At 38.6% G+C, this 11,161-nt stretch overlaps 1 protein-coding gene across 1 annotated transcript; it reads left to right on the forward strand.

The window, feature by feature from the left end:
• The first annotated feature begins 3,525 nt into the window (after window positions 1–3,525).
• NABP1 (nucleic acid binding protein 1) lies at window positions 3,526–10,279 on the forward strand. The gene is made up of 6 exons (XM_065880925.1): window positions 3,526–3,616; window positions 3,914–4,052; window positions 6,672–6,743; window positions 8,343–8,418; window positions 9,079–9,145; window positions 10,110–10,279. Exons 1-6 carry the CDS (start codon window positions 3,526–3,528, stop codon window positions 10,277–10,279), a joined length of 615 nt encoding a protein of 204 aa, XP_065736997.1.
• The last annotated feature ends 882 nt before the right edge of the window (window positions 10,280–11,161 follow it).

Genomic DNA, 11,161 nt, shown 5'->3' on the forward strand with positions numbered 1-11,161 from the left:
ATTTTACTGGATCTGACCAAGCAATATCTTGTTTACACGGAGTAGTGGTGTTGAGCTTCTGGGCATAAACCTCTCATCATCTCAGAATAAGTCTGTGTTTGGGCTATGAAAATGTGGAAAGCCCACAAACAGTCTTAGAAGCAAGACCACAAAGTAATCCTGCAAAGACAGTAAAGAAGCAGCAATATAGTCATTACGCTCTAACTGGCTGGGCATTGATGGATCTTTGTTTATTTCACTGAATGGTAATATTAGGAAAGATTATTTAGGTGGCAATAGTTGCTCTTCTAGACATCTCCTTTCTTTCTTTCTTTTTTAAATTAACCACCACCCTTGAGGAGTGATCAGGGATAGTTTAAACCAACTGACCTGGGTTGAAGAGTTCCTAAACTGCCCACACCATCTTGTTTCTCAAGACTGCCTTTAGTTTTGGTGAATGAGAAAGCACTTGTTGCCATTTCCTTTCTGAGAACTGCTGAGTTAGGAGGAAAGGAAGTGAGAGATGTTCGACTGAATTCTGTCCTGTGGAGGAAGTGCAGGGCTGGGCTGGGCTGTGCCTCTGAGCACAAGCTTCTACTTTTGTGGGGCTGGCTTCCCAAGTGTCTGGTTCCTCTTTCTAAATGTCTGTAAAATTGGTTTGAGCAGTCCTACCTAATCCCTTTTCTGGGAACAAATGACCCAGGGTTCAGGGAGTGGCTAACTTTCTTTGCCTAAACTCTGGGCCAGATTGGGAGTCTATGGGAGCCCTGACGTTGGATGTGGTTCTGCCATTAACTCACATGTTTCATCATTGTTTTACTGGATATTGAAATCATGCTTATAATATTATGTTACACCATTTTCCAGCATTACATCAGTGTCTTTGGCACACTGGACCTTATTTGTCCATGAATTGAAAGCTTCTGCTTCCTTGAGAATGTATTGACTCCCCTGTTAATGTTGTGATTATCGTTGAAACTCATTTCTTGTGCTGTAATATATCTATGCTGTTTGTTTGCAGGTGTTTGGGAAGTGGTGTGGTTGAGCTAAAAATATTCAGAAAGATTCAAAGAAAAAGTCTTCTGCCACACAAATTCTGATAGTCTTCTCAACATATCTGTTACCATCTCAAATAGTTAATTACATGATTCTCTAAAGCCCTATAGATATATGTTGCTGCTAATACTTTATTTAGTCTGTTTTTGACTCATAATTCCACTACTGCAATTTAAGTCTAAAAATTACCTTTAGGCCAGAAGGCCCTGGGGTCAAGATTGCCTAGATTCAAAACTCAGTTTGGCCTTCTCCAGCTATGTGGGCTCAGGTGAATTTCATCATCTGTAAAATGGGTATAAAAATTAGCAATCACCAAGTAGAATTGTAGAAAAGATTAAGTAATCACAGCTTAAGCTACTATTGTCTCCTTTTCTTTAATCATAGAAAATAGGCAAGGGGAAAATATTTATTGAGTATCTACTATTTGCTAGGCACTATTATGAGCCCATGCAATCCTCTGTGAGGTAGACATCCTTTTATTTTCAGATGATTAAATTATGACTAGAAAGCTTAATCAACTGTCCTAAAGGTCACACAGCTAGTAAATCGTTCACACCTAGGTTTGCTTCTAAAGCATATGTCTTTTTCACTACACAACATAAAGAAAACTTTATTCATCTTTTCCCTCCCCAGGTTATAATGTTTCAGGGTCTCCCACTGTTGTCACACAATTATTTTGTATGTACGAAAACAACTGCATGACTTGATAGCTCATGAAATGACATGGAGGAAACTTAAATACATATTACTAAGTGAAAGAAGTCAGTATGAAAAGGCTACATACTGTTATGATTTCAACTATATGACATACTGGAAAATGAAGACAGTAAAAATAACAGTAGTTGCCAGGGGTTAGGGGAGAGGGAAGGATGAGTAGGTGGCACACATAAGATTTTCAGGGCAGTGAAACTACTCTGTATGATACTTTATTGGTGAATACATGTTATTATACATTTGTCCAAAACCATAAAATGTACAACACCAAGAACCAACCCTAAGGTAAATTATATGGACTTTGGGTGATGATGTGTTAATGTAAGTTCATCAGCTACAACAAAGGTACCACTCTGGGGGGAATATTGATAATGGGGAGAGGTTATACCTGTGTCGGGGTAGAGAGTATAAGGGAAATCTCCATACCTTCCTCTCTAACATAAAACTACTCTAAAAAATAGTCTATTAAAAAACAAACAAGCATAAAGAAAAGCAACATGGGTAAGCGATGTAATCTAGAGAAGGGTAAGGAAAAATAATACATTTGCAAAGGAATCTAACTACTTGTCTATCTGCCTAGCATTATAGAGGGAAAAGCACCAAGACTAGGTTGGACAACTTGTGTTGACGCCCTGCTTGCTCACAAAGTTCCAGGGTGACCTTCAGCAAACTACCTCACCTTTCTGGATCTCAATTTTAAATATGCTTAAAATGGGGCGGTTGAGTTGATCTCTAACTTCCTTTCCGGCCCTAAAATTCCTGCCTTACAGCTAAGGACCCATCCCTACCTTTTTTTTTCTTTCAACCCAGACCAGCCACCCTAGCCTGAACCTTGTTCTTACTCTACTGCATACTTTTTGGCGTGCCCACTGGGTCCTAAAACACAGCAACCGTTCGCAGTGACTGCGAAACTAAAGGGCAGGGGGGCGGGAGGACTGAACTCTGAGGGGGAAAAAAAAAAATGCATGAAAACCCAGAAGACTGACAGCAAGTGATAGAAACCTTTAGATGGAAGACTAGGCAGGGTAGAGCCGACGCTGCGCAGCGACGGCGGAAGCTGGAGGAGGGTGGGGCGGAGCCGAGATCCGATTGGACGGCTGAGGGGGCGGGGCCCGCGCTGACATGCCGGGGAGGAAAGAGGGAGGCTGCGCTGGCATCGCTTGCCTGTTTCCGCCCCTTGGCTTCCCCGGAGCCTGGAGGGCGGGGCTCGCCATGGGACGTCACAAGAGGCGGGGCGACCCGGGGGTCCAGCCGGCGCGCGGGCGCGTTCCGCAGTCGGTGTTTGGTACTCTGGGTGCGTGGTAGTTTGGTTTCTGCTCCGGGTTCGCTGTCACAGCCCGTCACTTCCCGGAGCCCGGGACAGACAGGGCAACGCCCGTGTGTGTGTGTGTGTGTGTGTGTGAGCGGGACTCAGGGCAGAGGCGTCCTCTCGCTGTCTTTTTTTCTTCCTTTTATCCAAAGAAGGGGGCAGTTCTCGCGCTTGCCTTCCTGTCGCCCCGTTGGGAGCGGGGTTGGTGTGCGGAGTGGTTCGTCTTTTTTTGTTTTAAACTTGTGAGCGTTTTTGGTTTTGTTTTTATTTTTTTCCTCCCCTTTTTTTTAGGCTCAGTGCCGTCTGGACTAGTTTCATTGGTCCCTGACTAACCGCTTTCTGCCCCTTCTCTCGCCACCCCCGCCCAAGGTCGCCCCTCTGCCCTCGCCCCTGGCCCGGGGGGTGGGAACCTTTGTCAGGCTCCCTGCCCACTCGAGTCTCCGCAGCGTAGCAGCACCTGCTTCAGTATGAACGGGGTCAACGACCCCCCTCTTTTTATAAAAGATATTAAGCCCGGACTGAAAAACTTAAATGTCGTCTTTATTGTGCTGGAGATAGGTAAGTGGGGTCCGCAGCCCGCCTCGCCGCCCTGTGTGCGTCCCGGGACAGGAGGGAAGGGCGCCGCCGCCGCGAGCCGGGGGCTCCCGTCCCCCTTTCCTCCCTTTCCTCTCCCCTCCCCCATCCACGTGGCCCCGTTGGCCCGAGCTGGGGCCGTAGCCTACCTGCGGCGAGAACCCGGGGCTCGACCTCTTCCCTCCTTTCAGGTGCATTTTGATCCCGGAGGAGGAGTTAGCTTTTTGGAAGTCCTCATTATCTAATACACCCCTCCCCATTTTGATTTTTAAATCCTCACAGGACGCGTGACCAAAACCAAAGACGGCCATGAAGTGAGATCATGCAAAGTAGCAGATAAAACTGGCAGCATCACTATTTCCGTGTGGGATGAAATCGGAGGTCTTATACAGCCAGGGGATATTATTCGGTTGACCAGAGGGTAGGTGTGCATAAAAGGGTTGGGGGGATCAGAGTGCCTCCCAAGTCGGAGTCTGCGGAATCGGAATTGGCTGATGCCCGGGACCTTGGCAAGTTCTAAAATTTCATCTTTTCTGTGGGCCACCCCGAGGATTTTTAAGCCCCTTCGATGTTAACCTTAGGTGATGGACGGCATTGGGATGTAACACCTTCGCCTTTAAAAGCAGTCAGTTTCAGCCGAATCTAAAACCCACCCTCAGTTTACAGATTAAGTAGATTTTTAAATACTGTTCTGGGATTACTGAGTCTTTTTAGTAGATTGTTAAAACTAACATAATCAATACTTCATCTTTTTCATAAACTATTTAATATAGTTGTCACTTAGCTTTTTTTCCAACCTTTTCCCCTTTTTAATGACTTTTGAGATCCTGCCCGTATTTTATTTGTATACTCATTTAGACAGTGTGGACGTAAATCGAGATTGTAGCTGGAGAATTTAGTAGGTTTTGTAGTGTGTCAGATTTGTACTCGGATGTAAAAGTTGAGAGAGGAAGTTTACAATATCTGGAAGTCACGTTCTTGAAAATAATTTCTTGTGCCTACTGCTGTAAGGTCAATGTTGTACAAAAACAAAATGATGTGCAGAAAATGTTTGGCAGAAAGATGTCTATGATACCTCTGTCCAAAAGAGTTAGTTGGCAGATTGGCTTTTAAAAATAATTTACTACAACCTTTTTTTTTTTGATTAGTAATTAGACTGCCTTTAAAGATTTACCAAGTATTAGGGGATAAAATGCCAGAAAGGGGTCTTAAAAATAGATTTTGGAAGCTTTGTGGTCAGTAGAATTGTAATAATTCATTGGTCATAACTGTAGGAAAAGTGGGTGGAGATTGACCTTGGCAAAGTAAATAGAATCTCAGAAAAGTGTTGGATCACCCTGAAAGTAGGAGCTTAGAGCCCTTTGATAGTATTTTACAGGTCTTACAACATCTTCAGGAAGTGAGGCATAGTATCATCAAAGAAGGAAGTGAGAGTCAGGACATTTGTTTTCTTATACACTGACTCATTATGACACTGGCTATGTCTTTTAAACTTCCACATCTTTAACTTGCACAAAAGAGAATTTCTACCTGGGAGGATATGGTAAGAATTAGCATAATTAAAGTTTTTTGGCTGCCAAAGTATCTCATCCAGTGATTAGAAGTTATTTTGTACACTGTAAACGGCATCTCTTTTCAATTATTTCGTATTTTGTAGTCACGGAAAATACATAGATGTGTCCATCAAAAAAAATGTGGAAAAACTAAGTCAGTAGCCTTATAGTATCTATAGGATTTTAAGGAGTATAGTTACCAAGGAGTACAGTTTAAAGGAAAATTCAAAACCAAAGAAACTCTACTGTTACTTCAGTGTAACCTTGAAGTTATTACACTTTTCAACTTCCTTTTCTGTAAAATGGGAATATTTATACCTTACTAAAGTAACATATCTAGCAGAGTCTGGCCCATTGTAAGGCCCTTAAATTCTGGTTGAATCTAAGAAAAGTAGCTTTTGAAGAAAGGTATACATCTCAATAATGGTAATTTGAATATTGGGATGCATATCAGAAAACCCTGCAAACATTGATCTCATTCCTGAAATAAGTGAAAGTTAAATGTTTTAGTTGTAGTGACTTCAAATCTTCTCTCAAAATAGGCATTAATTTTTACTTTAGTAAGGTGAAATATTAGTGCACTCTCTCCTAAGTCACTTTTTGTGTAACTTAAAAGTGGTGAATGGAGTCTTTAATAAATAACCTTTACTAAATGAAGAGAAATATATAATGTGAAATGAGAAAAATTTTATTAACCTGTATTAAAAGATGAACTATCATTATACTTAAGCAATATTTGGTTATAAGTTATCTTTCTAAATCATGAAGTTACCATAGTAGTTGTACAAAGAACCACTGAAAACCAAGCCTTGGGTTTATTTTATAATATTGATTAACTTACATTTGTCTTAGATTTGTGAATAGGATTATTTTATCTAATGATGCTTCCTGCATTCAAAATTGTTCTCAGTAAATAATTGTTCAGCCAAGTTGTTGCTAAAAACTGGGAATTTGGAAAAGCAGATAAGCGAAAGATTTGTGATCATAGTTTTTTAGCCCCTTGGTTAAATTTTACTAAATTTTCAGTAGCTTAGGAATAACACATACTAGCCTATGTGTTTTATGGAGGCAAAGGAAAAAATATATCAATATCTGGTAGACCAAGTACATGCGTGTAAAAGTAAACACTAGGGTGTTGATTTTATATGCCCTGTGTTTGAAAAGTAATTCTGCTTGAACCTCTGCAGTTTGAATGTTCTCCCTTTCTTAATTGACTAAAGATGTGATCTTTGGAGTATAACAATGCTTGCTTTGCAAAAAGACTTCTATTTTCTAGGGTTATTTATCGTTTATATAATTATGTCAAAATTTGGCGATAGAGTTTTCTTTGCATTATTCCTTAGTAAGTAACAAGTTAATCAATGGTAGATACAGGGTTTGAGCCCCACCTGCACCCCAATACAAAAAAAATAGTATAAAGATTTATTTGATTTAAGTAGAAGGAAATATACATATTTCCATAGAACTGATGTTTCTTTTCTTTCTAGGTATGCGTCCATGTGGAAAGGATGTCTGACACTTTATACTGGAAGGGGTGGAGAACTTCAAAAAATTGGGGAGTAAGTATCAAGATGCATTTCATGTAATTGAATAAATTACAAATAATATGTACAGAATAACTGGTAGGTATAAACTATCAACCTATTTGTTGACTTTTTGACTGTAAACTGAATGCTTGCAGCAGCTTAACTTTGCATGTATGTGCTAGTTTAACACCTATCAGTACTGTTTCCTGTGGTTGAGAATGTCAGTTTTTCCTGGCAAAGAGCATTAAGAAAGCTGCACTTGAGACAATCCCCAGTGGGACCGTTTCTGTAGGCTTTGGGAATGTATATCTTTCAGATGTCACAAATGCCATTTGAAGTAAGTTCTGTATGTAAAAGGACTTGCAGCAATGACAATTGAAGTCCTGTATTTATCCACAGTCTAGGTACCGTACAGGCAGCCACAATGCAAGCTTCTATAAACTACTACCATGGTAATCTCCCCCCTGACTTGGAGGAACCATCCTCTCTAGGGGTATAAAGGTAATTCAGCCTCCATGCTGACCTAGACATTTGGGATGTACTCATAAAGTATGGTGTAGGCAATGAGCCAAATCATAAAATCCATTCTGTTTGGTTAATGCCTGACATCAACTTAATGCCTGTCAAAATAGAGGATATCTAAAGAGAGAAGCCACAAATGGCACCAAAAATAAATAAATAAATAAAGGAAGGAAGGAAGAATGTGTTCTACACTACAGGAATAAGATACTTTGGGAAAAATAAGCAATCTTGCTAGCTTTTAAAGATCAGAAACTGGTAACACTTTGCTTTCGCTTAGGAGGAAAATTAAGATTCACTTATGTTCGTACTTAGAGTAGTAGTAGAGCAATGTGTTATGAGAGGTCTTAGCATCAATATTACAGAAAGATTGAGGATCCTGTTCTGACTTTCATGTATACAGAGGTATTTATAATAATGGAGGTCAGTTATGTGAAGAACCACTGGGGGTCACTCAATACATAGTGACTTTGTCAGGGTCAGTCCAGGAGTTACCAAAACTGATTCTGATTTATTTGTGGGTTTTGTGGGTTGAGGAGCTAAGAAAATGCTTGTGTGTAATGTTTATCAATATACACCATAGTCAGCTGATAAGAAGCATTGGGATAAACCGTGTCTTGATAGCCAGTTGTCTTTATTCATGCCTGCAATATCCACTTTTAACCTTGAATGATTATCTTTGCAGATTCACAGTGATTGGTCAAAGAGGGATGGGATGAAAGTGTGTGAGTGGATCAGTGCAAATCCATCACCATTGCTGGAAAAACTCTGGAACCCTAATAAACATGGTTCAGAGGCATCAATCAGCCTATGTGGAAAAACAGGACAAAGATGTGTTTCTGTGTCCTTGATCTTTGATAAGGACAGAAGAAGAATTAAGATACAAAATAGAATGTTTTAAACATTGTAGGCAGTCAAATATTTGATTTTTTTTTTTAATGAAACATAAGCATTTAGAAAGTTTTTGTTGTAAATGAATAGAGTTAGTTAGCATATTGCTGTTTGGTAATTCATTTGACATCTACATTCTTTATTCCTGAAAGTTATGCATGTTATGTAAAGAAAGGTTGATTATTTCAGAAGTCATCCAAATTGTCCTTTATTGTCTTTCAGATTTTGTATGGTTTATTCAGAAGTGCCAAATTTCAGTGAACCTAACCCAGATTATCGAGGACAGCAGAACAAAGGGGTAATTAATCCAAATGTATTGTCTGTTTTTATGATTAGGCTAATTTTAACTATGTACTATAAATCTGTGGCTAGGTTGCCAAGCTCTTCATACCCTAAGTATAATGGAGACAATTTTAAAAAGAATCTTTTTAAAGATTCTTTAATGGAATTCTTTTCCATTTTATATGTTTTGTGAGTGAGTCTGTATAGGTATCTGTAGTATCATATATGAAATGTACAGTCAGCCCTCCATATCCATGGACCATTCAACCAACTGGGATTGCGCTGGTTGAATTTGCTGATGCAGAATGTTCCTATACAGAGGGCTGACTCCAGTATGCCATATTGCACAAGAAACTTCAACATCTTCAGGTTTTGGTATCTGGGGGTCCTGGAACCAATCCCCCTGAGATACTGAGGGACGACTGTATGTGCCATTTAGCAGTTTAGCACTTTTGAGGAGCAGGGAGTAATATCAGGAAGGTGTAAGATGTAACAGAAGCTTTGAAAGGTCTGGAAACATTCCTGAATATTTTAACATTGAAAGGACTTGGAGAGATCTTTTTAAATTGTTTAAAAACCCTTGGAAGTTTTAAAAAAAACAATGGCTACAACATGTTATAATAATATGGTTTTTTGAAAATCTTCATTTGATTACATTAAGGCATTTTTTTAATAGGCACACAGTGAACAGAAGAATAATTCCATGAATAGTAATATGGGTACAGGTACATTTGGACCAGTGGGTAAGATTTTTTTTTTTTGGTATATTTGTGATCAGGTGTAAGAATTAAGGGAATCTATCTTATGAAAACATAACTGATTTTTCTAGAAAGCAGATTCCCTCTTAAGCTAATTTATTGAGCACATTCTATATTTAAACATTTGGGCCAGTTACTGGGTGAACGTTGGCTAATAATAAATCTAAGTTTTGGTGATTCATTGTTATTTTCCATTGATTTTTACAAAATTTCTGTAATCTAGTGATTATTGATAATAGATGCAGAATAACTGGTTATTTTTGTGTACTGAAAGCAGTTTATCTTCAGATTGATGCTCACCTTAGTTTTTCACATGCTCATAGCTGCCTCTTTAAAAGATTGGCCTTTACCCCTCAAATACTCTCAAAGATCAGTGGTTCTTACATCCTTGTTAAGGGTCTTTTGAAGCCTTTATTCTTAAAGACCAGAGGAAAAGTCTTTTGTGATTGGAGTTCATTAAGGTGGCTGAAGTTTTATTTGACCTGTTGTCTACATGTTTGAGCACAGCTGATGATCATTATGCTGTGGGACGCTTTGGTTTTTCCTTTAAAAAGTTAGAATTACGTCTCTTTTAAAACATTGTTAACCTTATTTGAACCAAATGCCAATATTTATATACCATTTTGCTTTTGCTTTTTCCCTTATAATGTAGGTAGTGCATTAACTATGCTTTTTTCCTGCTTTATTGATTTCTCATTCTATTACCCAAGTTGTTCTTTTTTCCTCTCCCTAGTAATGCAAGCATCAGGTTAATATATTTACAGTAATTATACATTTGGGAAAACCTAGGACTCAAGCTGAGTTTTTTCCAGTAGTTTAAAAAAATAAAATAAATAAATAAAGGAGTTTGTTTTCTATAATACTTGTAAGCATTAATAGCATGTGTTACAACTTCAAATAGATGTACTTCTATTTGAAAATGGTGATGATTTTTTATATTCTTTTTTAGGGAACGGTGTTCAAACTGGCTCAGAAGCAAGAGGATGCCAATTTTCATACGCTGGTAGAAGCAATGGCCGGGGACCTGTAAATCCACAGCTACCAGGAACAGCTAGTAATCAAACAGTCATGACCACAATAAGTAATGGCAGGGACCCTCGGAGAGCCTTTAAAAGATGACCTATGCCAAATACACACATGTAGTTTTTAAACTACGTGCCCTACTTGAACACTTACTGCACTTTTATTTATTGTTAACTGTGAAAACTGTCCTTTATCGGTTTCCTTTTATGTTTTTGGTTTGTTAACAAGAGTCGTTTGTTTTTTATAGCAGAACTATTAAGCTGCTCGAGTCTCCTATTGAAGAATGGGAACACTGAAGAATAGGGGCATTTATTTTTAGAGCAAAAAGATCTTTGGATATCCTCTAAAATACCTGCACCCATTTCATGGGTGAGTTACTTACGACATCAGCATTTTAGCCTCTATGAGTCTATTTTCTGTATAAACTTTGTAATTTTTAAAATAAGGCTTAGTGGGAGATGTTCTTTTGGCTTAAAAACAGATACGGCCAACTAAAGCAGGCTTAGTGGGAGATGTTCTTTTGTCTTAAAAACAGATATTGCCAGCTAAAGCAATAACCACCAAAAAAGCAAAAACATGGTTAATGCTAACAGCAACTTTTGAGTGTTTGTGACTCCAGGAATGATTGACTTCTCCATTGAGTGACTGCCATTAAGATTTTCCAGGGACTGAATCATCCTAAACTCTTGTTCTGTTACCAAAAAACATATTCTTTATCAGAATTATGGAATAGAATGTGATCTGTATTATAACAAGAAATTTTTAGAAGAAAGCTACATTTACTTTATCTTAGGGTAGTCCTATTAATACTTACCAGCTTTGTGCATTACACTGAATGGAAATTTAAAACTGAGGCCTTGAATGTTTATTTTCTTAAACTACTGTGTCAAATATTGAAGTTTAATTTGAGGGAGTTATGAAGTCATAATAAACATTGATCTAATTTTTACAAATTATGGTAGATAAATATTATAGTGA

This window comes from Phocoena phocoena, chromosome 7 (assembly GCF_963924675.1).
Source record: "Phocoena phocoena chromosome 7, mPhoPho1.1, whole genome shotgun sequence".
NCBI lineage: Eukaryota > Metazoa > Chordata > Mammalia > Artiodactyla > Phocoenidae > Phocoena > Phocoena phocoena.